Source organism: Vicugna pacos, chromosome 6 (assembly GCF_048564905.1).
Source record: "Vicugna pacos chromosome 6, VicPac4, whole genome shotgun sequence".
Classification (NCBI taxonomy): Eukaryota; Metazoa; Chordata; class Mammalia; order Artiodactyla; family Camelidae; genus Vicugna; species Vicugna pacos.
In genome coordinates this window covers 70,544,817-70,560,222 of record NC_132992.1, presented here as the reverse complement: position 1 = coordinate 70,560,222, position 15,406 = coordinate 70,544,817, and the positions used below count along the sequence as shown (strand labels likewise).

The 15,406-nt window shown below is 42.0% G+C and overlaps 3 protein-coding genes across 7 annotated transcripts in view; 2 read left to right on the top strand and 1 right to left on the bottom strand.

The window, feature by feature from the left end:
- The window catches only part of MIDEAS (mitotic deacetylase associated SANT domain protein), a 65,903-nt gene extending 62,219 nt beyond the window's left edge, over window positions 1–3,684 (top strand). For both annotated transcript variants that reach the window (XM_015240762.3, XM_015240761.3), the window contains exon 13: window positions 99–3,684. In XM_015240762.3, the coding sequence (XP_015096248.2) occupies window positions 99–279 (181 nt within the window). In that variant the 3' untranslated portion in view covers window positions 280–3,684. The remainder of the gene's footprint in view (window positions 1–98) is intronic.
- A 663-nt stretch (window positions 3,685–4,347) lies between these two features.
- PNMA1 (PNMA family member 1) lies at window positions 4,348–7,015 on the top strand. The gene has a single exon (XM_006206052.4). It carries the CDS (start codon window positions 5,189–5,191, stop codon window positions 6,248–6,250), a length of 1,062 nt encoding a protein of 353 aa, XP_006206114.1. The 5' UTR covers window positions 4,348–5,188; the 3' UTR covers window positions 6,251–7,015.
- A 2,993-nt stretch (window positions 7,016–10,008) lies between these two features.
- Window positions 10,009–15,406, bottom strand: part of DNAL1 (dynein axonemal light chain 1) — a 32,855-nt gene continuing 27,457 nt past the window's right edge. For all 4 annotated transcript variants that reach the window (XM_006206051.4, XM_072963395.1, XM_072963394.1 and 1 more), the window contains one exon: window positions 10,009–13,815. In XM_006206051.4, coding sequence (XP_006206113.1) covers window positions 13,775–13,815 — 41 coding nt within the window. In that variant the 3' untranslated portion in view covers window positions 10,009–13,774. The remainder of the gene's footprint in view (window positions 13,816–15,406) is intronic.

Here is a 15,406-nt window from a genome sequence, read left to right as displayed (position 1 = left end):
AGGAGTCCCCACCGCGGGCGTCCGCGCGTCGTGTACAGACGCGTACCCCTTGTGGTGGGGACAGACCTCTCACTGGAGCCCCTCCTGCCCGAATACAGGGTGTTTTACAAGGTGAAGAGTCGCAGCGCCCACATGAAGAGCCACGCAGAGCAGGAGAAGAAGGCGGCCGCTCTGAGGCAGAAGGAGAAAGAGGCCGCGGCCGCCGCCGCCACTGCGGCCGCTGCCTCCTCCCACCAGCCGGCCCTTAGGGAGGAGAGCGGCGCCGGCGAGAGGGGCTGACACCGCGGGCTCCGGGTCCTACCCAAGCCTGCCGACGTCCTGCCAGCACCCGGAATCTCCGGAGGGAGAGATCACGTGGACTTGTCTCCGCAAAACGAATAGGACGATTAAATAAACGGCTCTTTTATTTATAAAGGTCCCAGGAGCAGTGTAAAGGGCTGCAAGATCCAGTTCTCTTGCCTTTGGTCTGTCGGAAGTTGTCTTTGTCTTTTCCTGGAACTGGGAGAGGCCCTGCTCCCTGGGGCCGCCCACCGGGAGGGGCTCCAGTGCTGCCACCGCTTGCTCTCTCTCTCATGGACGTCTGCTACCGTGCTCCCTCTTTGCTCCTGCTGCTCCCTTCTCACCAAGGAAAGCCAAGCACTAGCGCGCCCCTTTGCAGCATTAATCCTCCTCTCCAGGGGACCTGAACGGGCCCTGCCCCAAGCCCCCGAAAGAGGGACTCACTGGGAGGAAGGGTGGTGGCCAGCTTTGAGAGGGAGCTCAGCGTAGCACCTGTGCTGTCTCCTGCAGGACAGTGTTCAGGTCATGCTGCTCTAGTGACTAGATCTTCAGAGAGGCCCCCTCCTCCCTAGGAGGGAGGCTATCAGAGCGTGCAGGGAGAGAGACCAGGACTGCTACCTATCCCTTTGCTGCTTGCTAGCAGCCTGCTGGGGCTGGAAAGTGTTTTCAGATGTTTGGGGAAGGGGCCACTGTTCCTGTCCAAGCTCTCAGCCCGCTGGAGGGAAGGGAACTGTACAGAGGATGGAAGCTGCAGTTTTGCTTCAGGGTTAGGCCTAGGGAGCTTTTAATAAGTCTTGGCTCTCCCAGCTTGCCACCTTTTTGCCAGATACCTTTGGGCCTTGGAGGCTGCTAAGGAAGCTTAACCTAGGCCCAGCCTGCTCCTCCTTGGTGCAGGTTCCCCGCCTGCTTCTGTTCTGCCCTTGGCAGCTGCCACCTAACCCCACCCAACCTGGTCTAGAGCTGATAGAGCCCAGACCCCAGTCCTGCATGCTGGAGATTTCTGGATCCTTCCCTGGGAGGGGGGAGGTCTCCTAGCCAGATTGGACAGGAGCCTTCATTCCTTGACTTGTGTCATTTGGGAGCTATTTATTTATTGTTAATATTTAATTTTTAACATCCTCTCAGGGACCAGGGGCTTCCTGCTTTCCAGAGGCCCAAGTGCATTTATCCCAAAACAAGGCACTTTCTTAGCATCCGCCCCTCCCCCCCATTCCCAAGATCCTAAGAACCCTCGCCTTGTTGCTCTGAAGTTTTCCCAATAGGAATGATAGTAGCACTGAAAGAGGGTGGAAAGGTGGAAGGTGTCACAGAGCCACACAGAGACTAGCAGTATCAAGGGAGATCAAAGGCAGTTCTTGTTGCTACCTCTTTTCTGGCTGTACTTTCAAGTTGCCTGAGGGGACTGGCTGGAAGCCAGCATTCTGGTTTTGCTTCTGGTTTTGCTTCTGGCTTGAAGAAGCCATATTTGGTGTGAAGTCACTGAAGTGAAAGAGCTGGAAGGTTCTGGAGGCCCCTTCACTTGCCAGTCCCATAGGAGGGCTGAGTTGATTTTCTGATCTTGTTATTCAACTTTAGTTGTGTAAAAGAAGTTCTAAATGAATGCAAGTATATGATAGGTTAACATGTTAGGAAGAGCCAAAAAGTATTCATTCTGCTACTCTGATGAGATAGCCTAAAGGCATCATGTTGGTAACTGGGAGTGGGGAGGGAGTTTTGTTTCTTAACTATGCACTATCTGGTATTTTTTTAGCATTCATTTATGCATTATGGTTATACAGGAACTCAGCTATGGGAGTAACAAAATTCTCCCTGCCGCCCCCACCAACTCCTGACGGCTACCTAAGACCTCCAACTTCCCAGTTTCTTCCATAGGCTTCTATATGGAAGCTCAATATCCCAAGATAGCAAAAATTTGGTATACTGTCCCCAAACAGGAGGGTAGCAAATTTAGGCTCTCTTCTAAATCACATGTGTAATATGAGTGCCTTCACAGCTTCTCCCCAAAGTGCTACTTATGTTTCCCAAGGTTTTTTCTATTTAAACCTATTTAGTTTTAGGCCTCTTTTTTGGATATGTGGTAACAGAAACCTCCTTCATCTAAAGTGATTCTCCTCTAAGCTCACGGAGACCAGACCAGGTGAATGTAGGTGAGAAAATCAAGATGGTAACTCTCTGTATTTAACCCCACCAGACACCGTATTTTAGAAGACTTTATGCTCCAGGATGGATTTATATCTAGAATGCAGTGTGAAAGGTAAAATGTTTAGAGGGCAGATGCAATTGTGGCAAGTGACCTGCCAGTAAAGTAGGTGTAGCCACAGAGGCTGGCATAGGTCTATCCTTTATGGTGCTTTCTCCCTGTGGACACATTAGGCTAATATTTTGTCTTTTCTTTTTTCTTCTATTCAGAGCTCTTTGCTTTAAGAAGTTAAATGACAAACACCTTCAGCTTTATAATCTCCTACCCACACCATCTCACATAGCTCACATATCCATCTCTCAGCCTCCATCTACACTCAGCTAAGGGCATGAAACTGACCTAGTGCCTGTGTTCTAGACCATTTCTGAGGTCTCTTACCTACCCAAGGAGACAGTGCTTCAGCACTGTCCTCCATGCCTTCAGCAGCCCCCTCATCGCTAATGTACACACCCATCCCTTCTGCCACCCCACTTCCACCCCTGGCACAGAGGTCATGTGCTGCTTATGTCTAAAGGGATTCCCTATATTTAACTGCCTCAGTGACCTAATCTGTTCTCATGTGCCAGATGTTAAGATGAAGGAGGAATACAACATGGACTCAAGCCTCAGCCATTTAAATATGTTTTCACTGGGGCTCACTTTTCTCGGATGGTATTTATTACCAGATTGGCAAACCTAAGTCCTTAGGTATACAGGAAGTATGCATATTTTTATAAAACAATTGTATGTCCTCCTTATATTTTGCTGTGTTAATATTTGCCTCTAACAATTTGCAGCTGTGTCACCTTTTCCTCATTTGTCTCTTAGTCGAAGGCCTTGTTGGAGGGGACAGAGCACAGGAACAGCCTTGACAGTCTGTAATTATTGTAAAAATATTTTAATAGCATATAAATAAGTAAATCCCTTTTATTTTGAAAAAAAATCAGACACTGCCTTTTGTGTGTTTGCTGCCTGTGGCACCCTTTTTTAAAAAGACTGTTACATATTAAAATAGTGTACATATATATAAATATTACCTCTTTTGCTGTACAGTTGTGATAGACCAGACTGAAGATTTTATTTTTTGTGTGCTTTTTATAAAAAAAAAATTAACACACTAAAGAAAATCTTGCTGATGTGATTGTAATGTACCTATGTAACTTATTTACTTTTGAATGTCCTTCTGTATCTTTAAACCTTTTATTAAATAAGGTTTTAAAAATTCAGAGTTGAATGCTGTGTACCTTTGGGGGAGATTTTTCACCATCTGGCATCTGGGACTGATATAAGTAGGCCTTGTTTTGCTTGCAAGGGATTACTCGACATTTTTGAACCATAAGGATTCTGTTTTATCAGCCCACTGTCAGTGATGCCAGGACAAGGAAAATAACACACTAGAGTTTGCCTGGCTACAAAGGTTACTGGATAGATCTAGATATTTTAACAAAATTTGACAAAAGTCTCAACTCATCGTCTCACACAAAAACAAGGCCCATTTCCAACGTTTTCGTTTCATTGGGATGAAATTTGGCGGGTGCAGAGTGCGATCAGTTGGTACAGGGTATTTTCTTTCAGAGCTTTGAACTCATTGAACGAGCGACATGAGTAGACAAGTCTGCCTTGACGGACGCATATCATTTTAAATTCACTCCAGAATTGTTATTTTTTTACTTTTTAACACAGTTCTTTGCATTAAAAAATATCTAGAAGATGTGAAAAAGAAAACGCGCCATTAGAGAAATTAATGCAGGGAGCCCCTTGTTGGCACTATGGCAACCGCTCGTCCCCGCGGACGGCCGGAGTGCGCGGGCCCCGCGTCGTCTGGGCCACCGTTGCCGTAGCTACGCTCGCGCAGGCTCGGCGGCGGGGGTGGGGCGGGGCGTGGCGTCCTCCGCTCGCCCGCCGGCCCGCCTCCACTGCGGCAGTAACGCGTTGGCTGGCTGCTGGTTTGAGCCGCCTGCCGCCGCGGTGCGCTAGCCTCCGGCAGCCCGCCGCAGCACGGGCGCGCGGCCGCTCCAGCCCGCCTTCGCCTCCGCTGCCTTTAGCCTCGCTTTCATATCCTTCCCACGCCTCCGCTGCCTGTGTTCTGGGTCTTCGGCCGTCCTCGCCGCCTAGAGGAGTTCCTGCGTCAGTGAAGAAGCCGCTCTCCGGCTGGCCCCGCCGCGGACGCTGCGACCCCAGGCCAGTCTCTCCCTCTGCACAGTTCTCGTCTGCAGAGAAGCGGCTCTTCGCCGGCCTGAAAGCCGGGCTCCGACCGCGAAAGCCGGGTCGACGCCGGCAGCAGTGAGTTCCCGGCGCCCGGGCTTGGGAAACGGGGCGGCCACGCCCCGCGATCACAGCCGGGCGGCCTCTCCGGCGCGGATTGCTCCTGCCTGCGCCACCCACCCTCGCTCCTCGCCAGTTCTCTGCTCTGCGACATCCTGCTTGCAGGTGGAGGACCCAGCCTGCTGACCCCGACCAGAGTCGCAAGATGGCGATGGCCGAGTGACTGGTTGAGCATCCCCGATGCTTCGCTCCGAGAACGGGAAGGACTGACTTAAGGGGGCAGCGAAAGAATGAGAGCGGGGCGCTCGTGTCCTCTGTCAATCGTGATTGCGTGAAGCTTGCCTCCCTTGGGCATATTGGGTCGGGGGAGGGGAGTGTCCGCTGTTGTCCTAAGTCCTAGAGCACCCGGAGCCACAGTCTAATCCGTATTTGTAGAATTGGGACCCTTTATAGTTGGTTGGGACAATGGCGATGACACTGTTGGAAGACTGGTGTAGAGGGATGGATGTGAACTCCCAGAGAGCCCTGCTGGTCTGGGGGATCCCAGTGAACTGTGATGAGGCTGAAATCGAAGAGACTCTCCAGGCTGCGATGCCCCAGGTACCCTATCGAGTGCTTGGGAGAATGTTCTGGAGGGAAGAGAATGCCAAAGCAGCCTTGTTAGAGCTCACTGGCGCTGTGGATTACGCCGCGATCCCCAGGGAGATGCCAGGTAAAGGAGGGGTCTGGAAAGTAATCTTTAAGCCCCCGACGTCAGATGCTGAATTTTTAGAAAGGTTGCATCTCTTCCTAGCGAGAGAGGGGTGGACCGTGCAAGATGTTGCCCGTGTCCTTGGGCTTCAGAACCCCACTCCGGCCCCAGGCCCAGATATGCCAACAGAAATGCTAAACTATATTTTGGATAATGTTATTCAGCCTCTTGTTGAGTCTATATGGTATAAGAAGCTGACGCTGTTCTCCGGGAGGGACATCCCGGGGCCTGGGGAGGAGACCTTTGATCCCTGGCTGGAGCACACTAATGAGGTCATAGAGGAGTGGCAGGTGTCTGATGTAGAAAAGAGGCGGCGGTTGATGGAGAGTCTTAGAGGCCCTGCTGCTGATGTCATCCGCATCCTAAAGACCAACAACCCTGCGATTACTACCGCCGAATGCCTGAAGGCGCTTGAGCAGGTGTTTGGGAGTGTCGAGAGCTCTAGGGATGCTCAGGTCAGATTTCTGAACACTTACCAGAACCCGGGAGAAAAGTTATCTGCTTATGTCATTCGTCTGGAGCCTCTGCTGCAGAAGGTGGTGGAGAAGGGGGCCATAGATAAAGATAACGTGAACCAGGCCCGCCTGGAGCAGGTTATTGCCGGGGCCAACCACAGCGGGGCCATCCGAAGGCAGCTGTGGCTGACAGGGGCTGCGGAAGGGCCGGCGCCTAACCTCTTCCAGTTGCTGGTGCAGATCCGTGAGGAAGAGGCCAAGGAAGAAGAGGAGGAGGCTGAGGCCGCCCTCCTGCAGTTAGGCCTGGAGGGGCACTTCTGAGTCCCAGAAAAAGGGGCTTTGGTGCAGACCTAGATCACAGCTGCTTTCGCTCTCTGTGCTGTCCTACAGGCATGTCTCCTAGTAGTGAAGACTTAGTTGTGTTTTTTCTGGGGGGAAGTAGGGCCTGAGTATTCATGTAACAGTAAAACCATGCATCGAGCACCAGTGATGCTGCGGTACAAGTGAGTCGTGCTAGCTAGCTACAATGCCCGGGAAAGGCTTGGACAAGAGTGCTCAGTGAAGCTGTCATCATCAGTTGTGAAAAACGTGAACTTGTGACACTTCCCATAGAGGTAATTAAGTATGAAATTGCATGTTCAGATGTTTAGCGCAGGGCCTGGCTGACACAAGTTCAGTAAAAATGTGAACTGTTATTACGACAATCGTGAATAGTTTTTATTTACTATAAATTGCTCCTGATTTATATTAATGGAAAGAAACGTGAATTGATTAGATATTATTCGACTTTACAGTGTAAATTTATTTTTCATCTTTAAACATCTGGATCAGTTTAATTGAAAAGTATTGAGTCTACAAAATGGGGTGTTAGAAAAACACTGCACTTACAGAGCTGTGCAAGTCAGTTTTCCACTGTACAAGATACGGATATAAATTGCATGGGGAAGTTAATATGAACCAGTTACAGTATCTATTCCCCCATTTCAAATCTTTGATGAGTAGTTTACCTTGTTCGTGCTGATTCTAAGTGTTCTAAATTCGAAGTTATCAAATACATGTATATAAATAAAAATGTTTTAAAAGTTCTGTTGTCTTCTTGTTTTTAAGAAACATGTATTAAAAACTTCAGTGTAATTAAGCTCTATATTTCCTTTTCTTAGGACGACTTCCCCATGCCACTAAAAAAAAAAAAGTCAAACATATTATTTTACTCTAAGTTTATATCATACTATGTAAGTTTAAATTGCAATACCTTTTAATATATTTTGATTTTTGCATGTTTTCTACAAGACAAATGTTAGAAGGCAAAATAGACATAAGTAAATATTAACTTACTGTAAAATATTAGAAAATCCTAAAATGGGGTTTGAGAGGTTATCTACAATGCTTTTTCTCACCCTTTAAGACCTTTTCCAGCTAAAAATGTTTTGCTGCAAGAATAACAACTCATCATACCTGTGTACGATTAACGTTTCTCATTTACAGCAGCCATGTTGTATCAAGAGGATATAAAAAGGGAAATATGGCTTAAAAACATGTTTATTTGGTTGTAGAGATTCAGTGACTGAAGCAGTCCAGCAGTCCATCTTTTGAGATCTTACTAAATCCAGAAGTGATTAAATGAACATAAGAGTTCTGTGCGGTTTTTTCCTAGTAACAAGGCTTTAAATTTATAGCTGGTCTATGTAATAATCATAAGGTATAAATTTACTTATAAAGGTGAATATTGGCATATGTTCTAACAGATTTTTCTGTACACTCATGTCCTTACTTCCTGTATATCATGTCTGTTCCTCCCTCTCACTCTCTTCTCAACACACACGTCTCCACATCTTTGACCCCCACAAGCATGCCCCCATTCCCTGCCTTTACCACTCATGTAACTTCCTCCTCCCTTCTCATAGGCATGGTGCTGGGTATACTCTCCTCACTTCTCACAATCGTGTCTTCACACATTCACTCTCTCCTTGCCCCCAACACTCCATCATAAACATACTCCGTCTTCCTACCACACACACAACATATATTACATTCATAACAAACAATGGATTCTTTATTTTTTTTCACCCGATATGTTATGCGCATCCTTCCATCTGTACATAGGGATATACCTTCTTTTTATGGCTGTAGAAATGGTTGCATTTTAGGAGGGAGAGTCAACATCTAGTAGTCTTATGATATATAATAATTATATATATCTGCATGTACATACATATATAATACAACACATATATAGCATAAAACAATGTCAGGATTCTAGATGTCCACCCTTTGTTCTAGAAAACAATGTGCTATTGTAAATGTGCTATTTATGATGGGAATTAAGTTTTTCTCTTTACAGGCTCAAATTAAAATCTTTCCACTTTTTAAAGGAGAACAGCAGCAAGAAAAACATTCTCACAGCCAAGGAACTGTAGAATAAAGAAGTAGAAACTGTACTATAGAACTATTCTGTGACCAAAATTACATTTGACTGACCACGGGATATGTGCTGGGAAAATGTGTAACATTACTGCTATTGCTGGGTTCTTCCTGTTGCTTGTGTATCAAAAAAGGGCTAGCCAATTTCAGGTCATTTCAGACCACAAAACAAGGTCCTACCAGCCAATTTTAACGTACACGTCTGGAAGTGAGGAGAGGACTAGGAATGGCCAAGTAACTTGCTGTTCTGTAAGTGTTCTTTCCAAGATCCTAGTCATTTGAAATGGTGCCCAGAGAACTTCTGGGGAAGACTTAACAAACCTGAAATAGGAGATTATCATTGGTAGTAAACTATTGAAAAAAATGTTAGCATAAAGAAATGTCAATCCCTCCCACTCTCTCTCATCCTCTCTCTGACACACAAGCCGTGTGGAATGTTATCCAAAGACTGAATTTCTTTAGAAATGAATATCATTGTAAGTTCACATAGTTATTCTATATTAGCTAAAACCAATGGACATATAACCAAAAAAGATACACATTAATTTTTTTATAAAATAACACAATTTATTACTATTTTAAAACAAATCTCACAAAATAACATTCAGAAACAACATTTCTAAATAATTTAACACAATAAGTTTAGTCATAAAGTCATGCTACAAAATTCCTGCATATAAAAGTATTAATAGTATTAATAGATGTTAAAATGTTTTTCAGAATGGCCTTGGTTCTAGAAGCCAGATTCTGGAATGATGCTCGTGATCATGACTGGCACCCTGGGAGAAGTAGCTGGCTATCTGTATATTCTCTATGGCTACCAACTCACCAGTCTTGATGGGATGGATCCCTCTAGGCAATAGCACCTCAGAGGCAAGTACCCTTATGACCAAAGAAGCAGAGAACTTTCCACCCTTGTAACATGAGCCACAACTTAATCTAGCCAACATCTAAATTAATTTTTAAAATCTAGATGTGGAAAAGATAACTCAAAAAGTTTCTATTTGGAATAGAAGAGTTCTACCTGACATCCCCTAGAGGGATGACTGCTGATGTAGCAGACATCAGCAGATGACACCAAGTAGGGAAATAGGGAAATCCTGACCCTGTTTACATCAACAGATGACTACTGCTCAGGTGGGCTTAGAACGAGCAAGGATGAGGTCTGATACTCTAATATCCACATGCAGGCTACTCAACTGTACTTATCTGTCCTTTAGGAGTACTTTCCACCAGCATCCAGTTCATCATTTTAAAGTGCAAATCTACTGAAAAATAGTTTACTCTTCCCTATTCCCCTGTTAAATTTGCTAGATGGTAATTTGGTTGGCTGGTTCTCCTCTAACCTGCCCAATATGGGAAACTAGAATCCAGTTATGACTTTTCCAAGTGTCAAGTGAAAATTAATCTTAGGTCTGAAAAAGGTAAGACTCAATTTTGTTTTTCTTTTCAATATTCCTTCTTTGCAGTCACTGGTTTTTAAAAAGGCAGGAATAGAGATACAGATGTGGGATTTCTAAAAGTTCAGTGATCTAAAAAAAATACCCTTAATTTTCTTATTGCACTTATTTTATAGTTTAAAAAAAAAACCCATGCTAAAGTGAAGATAAAGGAATATGGTTAAGTTAGCTGTGTCAGAAGCACCAACTCCACTACACTGAATCTTCTTTTATATTTATTTACAGACACATTAAGCAGCCCAAATAAAGAAAATGTCTGCCAAAGGAATTAATTTCTGGTAGAGGATAACTTTCAATTTAGCAGTTAGTTTTCTCCTCCCTTTACCAACACTTACATAAGGTCTTTGTGAACTAACAGTCAGACTGCAGTTAGAGAGACTCTAACTACTCATGACTGATGCTTTAACACTTCCCCCTAGTTTTTAAAAGATAATGATTAAATCCAACCTTTCTAGGACCTACACTTTCCATTTAGCCGTAAAAAAATCCAGGTGGAAGATCCTGGGTCATGGAGACAACTACCTTCAACTCTACTTACACATCACCAACTCTGAATAAGTCAACAGTTAAGATTCATTTCTTACTCCTCCTTACTCTACTTCAGACCGCTGAAGTATCAGAAGACACATCTAGTCAAGATAAAATTTCTCTTACTACACAGGAACCACATTTAAGTGTCTTATATCACCTCTATTTGTGGAATAGATCCAGTAACCATGCCAACGTTATCGGCCAGTTATCATGACCAGACATGCTTCTGATCACATACAAAATCAGTGTCTACACCAGCTAACGTTCATATATGATTACCAAGTTTTATACAACATTTTTCTGTATTTAATGATTGCTACAGTCTGCAAAATTGTGCATTATTGGACAATGAATGAACACTTACAGGATGAACATTTAAAGAATAATGTACACTCCATTTTCTAAAGTACATTCAAAATGTTAAACTTTAGAGAAAAAGCAAAATCTATCATAAAGTTGGATTCTGTTGATAGTAAGAGAGAGGTAGGTTAATAATTACTGTCCTAAGGTAAGCAAGAATGCTAAATAATAAAAATTGAGACCCTGCTGAAAACATAAGTTGAACCCTTCCAGCCCTGAGTTTCTAGTGTTATGTAAAAATTATTAAAATGAGCATTACAAATGAAAACACCAGTGACCATTTCCTTCCATCCATGATTATTAAATACATCACCTTCTTTCCATACAATAACTCAGGTGGCTCACGGCTAGAAAGTGAAAATAAATGGACCCTGGACAAAAGGAACGTTGCTATAAAGAACTGGTTCTTAACCAGGGGCCAATTTGTTCCCAGACCTCTGCCCCAGAGGACAGATGGCAATGTCTGAAGACATTTCTGGCTGTCACAATTTGGGAGAGGGTTCTAATGGCAACTAGTGAGTAAAAGCCAGAGATGCTGCTAAAACATCCTATACTACACAGGACAGCCCCCAACATTATCCAACCTCAAATGTTAACAGTGCCAAGGATGAGAAACTCTGGTTTAAAGGAACGAACTCCTATTAACAGAGAACATGAAAACCATACAAGACCTGATTAGGTAATACAGATATAAGCTTAGAGTTAGGGAACATAGGATAGTTGAATTCCTTGATTAAATAAAATTCCCTGTGAAAAATTAAAATACTGTACTGGTTCTATCATTATGAAAATAGAAGAAATTTAATGATCCACTAAAATGGCATAATGCTTTAAACAAAGAGCACAGACTCCATTCCAAGTAGGTCAAATATCTAATCCAAGAAGCATAAACCAAAAGCATTTAATATCAGCTAAATCTGCAGCAGTAAAGGATGATTTGAGGAATGATTTGAGAGAATATTCTGAACTTCTTCATGTACCTTATCTTCCATTATCTGGTGACATGGATTCTGGCTTTAATTCCAAGAAAAGGATGCACAGAAGTCATTCAAATATTTGTTGAGTGGGACTTAATTATGAATTTTGTGTGAAATGGACACAGAAAAGTACCTTACACTTCTCTGAGAATTACCAATGATTAAAAGACATTAAGAAACAAGGAGAGACAGAGAGATTAGATTCTATATTACAGAATTCGGAAAAACCAAATACCAATACTGTAAGTCATTTTATAAATAAATTCAATATGAAGTCATTCATTCCCTATTATATTCACTTTCAGAGTAACTTTTAGAAAATATATCCTTACATAGCAATATGGCTTCAAGCTTATCTACTAGATGAAGTGCAAAGTACAAGAAAAGAAGATCGTCTTCCCTCTTAGCTTATGAGCCTTAAATATTACCAAGGGGAATTCTCATTGCCTATGGTTCACAAAAGAAATACCCAAAGGCTTTGAATGTATAAGCCAGTCAAAGTAAATATTTCTTCCCATAAGATTGTAAGGAAGAGCTAAAAGGAAGCTAAAAAAGTGTTGGAATTTTATTTATAATTGATTGTCAAAGCAGTGGTCCCTTTTGATCAGAGTGACTCAGAGAAATTATGTAATTCCTACTTAAATGACAGCTAAAAACTTCTGAAAGCCAGGACTGCTTATGCAATCTTTTTTTTTTTTTTTTAATGACTGTCCCCTCTTTGACTGGCTTTACACAAGTAAATGGAGAAATAAGAATCAACAGTCTCTGGTTGAGGGACTTTAGGCACAATTTGGCAGAGGGCTTGACTTTTTTCTTGCAGTCTATCAGTGATTCAGTCACAGCCTGCTACGGACTTCATCTGGTTACTGACTACCATTATCTTGTATTTTCCAAAAACAATTTTTTTCTTATATGATAAATTCTAAGCTCTCCATGCAACTATTGCTTTGCAATTTTAAGGTTAAGTCGCCTGCAATGCTTCACAGAAGAAGCAATCCTCAAAACTACTGCTATTTGCCTGGGATTCCATAATGAAATCTCTCTTTTCTCTCCACAACCATTTAACATAATTCACTTTAAGAGCTGTTTAACTTTAAACTTTTCAAAAATATATTTTGAAATACTAAATTCCGCTTATTGAAAGGTACTGAACCCAGTCTTTAAGCCTATACCCTTATAACAATCACTTCTCCCAACATGAGGGTCAACAGACTGAAGTTATTAGGGCAGATCTTGACAAAAATGAATGGCCAACATTTAGGCTTGGAATTAAAATATAACTACTGCTTTTATATATTTCCTTATCTAACATATAAGAAACTATAAAGCAAAAAGTGTGCCTAAGATCAGGTTCACATTATATGTGTAATAAGGTCAAAGTATTAGTCAAAGGAGTGATGATGACAGTCATTTTAACCACTGACCTGAATCATGGAATGACTGGCTGACTGTGCACAGGACTTGAGTGACCATGCAGGTAAATACAACCTAAATTCCAGTTGACAATGCACACACCTTGGGGACAACAAATAAGTAAATATAACATGGGCTATAAGGCCTCCAAGATATTAATTTTTTCCTTTTTTCACCATAGCTTTTCCGACTGGACTTTACAGTCTTGATTCTAGGGCTGCTGCTGCATTTCTAAGAGGAACACTTCCCAAACCAAAGGCTTGACACATTTGTGCTTCTGAGTTATAAAGAGGCAGACTTTTAGGAAGGATGGCCTATGATCTAAAAGTTAAATATAAATATTCAAATGCCTGGCCTAAAAAAAAAAACTAAACTAAAGAACCATATTTGTTCCTTTGTTATTAAAAATGACTGGTCTATAATGGTTTCAGTAGATGGGGCCATATAGTACATAACTGGGACTGAAGACAAAAATTAGAAATTTGTAGTTTCTAAAAAGAAAACTACAATATTTAAAGTTGGGGTTACCATTTTGGGGGAGAAATACTGGATAGGTTAAGAGAAAAAAAGAGATATGTTTTATCTTAAGAACCATTTGCCCCACACAGAATCTTTAAAATAGACAACTTATCTATAGTTCTTATGAGATTTAAATAAGTTAACACAAAGTGGAAAATGTGGTGTTAGTTATCTTCTTCCTCATCCTCTTTAATTACTGGAGTACCTAAAATGAAAAAGAAAATTATTTCTGGTCATTCTCAACAGATTGTTAAATTCTAAATGAAAATAGTTTTCTGTTAACCTGAGGAGCTCTGACATGCTGTGACATGTGCCACAATAAAAATAATTTCACAAAATAATCTCTTTAATTTCAAATTATCCAAAGGAGCCTCCCAGGAGAATCTGCAAATGGATTAATATAAGTAATTATGAACTCCTCAAATGCAGAGTTGCAAATAAAAACGCCCTCAGGTACTAGGCAGAAAAATAAAGCCCTATACAAACTTTGTATGATAAACATAAGCACAATAAAATAGGCTATCTCAGTATTGAATTTTTATGTTACTCTGCCAAATATTAAACATTGGGGATAAAATGGAAAAAAAAAAAAAGAACAAAAGCACAGAAAACAAAATACATTTGCAGGCTTTCACTGGGCCAAAAGCCACCCATTTCTGAGCTCTGGCATTTGAAGTGTGTCCACAGCCTGACCCTAGTCAACTATGCAGTCTTAACTCTACAGTCAGTCCCCCTCCACTTCAGCCAAACTGATCAACTCACTGTCTCCCAAACTAATCTTGCAAACTCCCATGTCTGGACTCTTGGTTAACAAAATTCCTCCATTTTGGATGCCCTCCCCAACACTCCTTTCATCTAAGCTCTACCCTTAATTAGAACCAACTCCAGCGCCTCTTCCTGTGTAATTCTTCCTAAATGAACATTTATGTTCTTTATGGTAGTTTTACCTCTCTGTACTCCCTACAGCATCTGTGGGGGGAGAGCGAGTATTTTATTGAAGTATAACATACATACAAGATACACAAATTATAAGCATATAGATTGATAAATGTACACAAAGTGAACACATCTGGTAGCCAGCACTGGATTAGGACATTATCAGAACCCCAAAAACTTCCTCGGGCCCTCTTCCAGTCACTATGTCACTATCCTACAACAGGTACATTCACTCCTAATGTCTAACACTGTAGATTATTTTGTCTGACTTCAAAATTGATATGAATGGAATGATACAGCATGCACTCTGTGTCTGGCTTCTCTTGCTTGACATTATGTTTGTATGATTCATCTATATTGTGTGAGGTTACAGTTCATTCATCCTCATTGCTGTTTAATACTCCATAGTACAAATGTCATAATTTATTTATTCTATTGTTGTTGGGCATTTGGGTTGTTTTCAACTTATAGCTATTAAAATGGTGCTGCTTACAAATGGCCAATAGGCATGTGAGAAAATGCTCAATATTGCTAATTATCAGAGAAATGCAAATAAAACTATACCTCACACCAGTCAGAATGGCCATTATTAAAAATGATATCCACAAATGATAAAAGCTGGAGAGGGTGTGGAGAAAAGGGAACCCTCCTACACTGTTGGTAGGAATGTAGTTTGGTGCAGCTGTTATGGAAAACAGTATGGAGATTCCTCAAAAAACTAAAAATAGACTTACCATATGATCCAGCAATCCCACTCCTGGGCATTTATCCAGAGGGAACTTTAACTCAAAAAGATACATATACCCCAATGTTCATAGCAGCACTATTTACAATAACCAAGACACAGAAACGACCTAAAT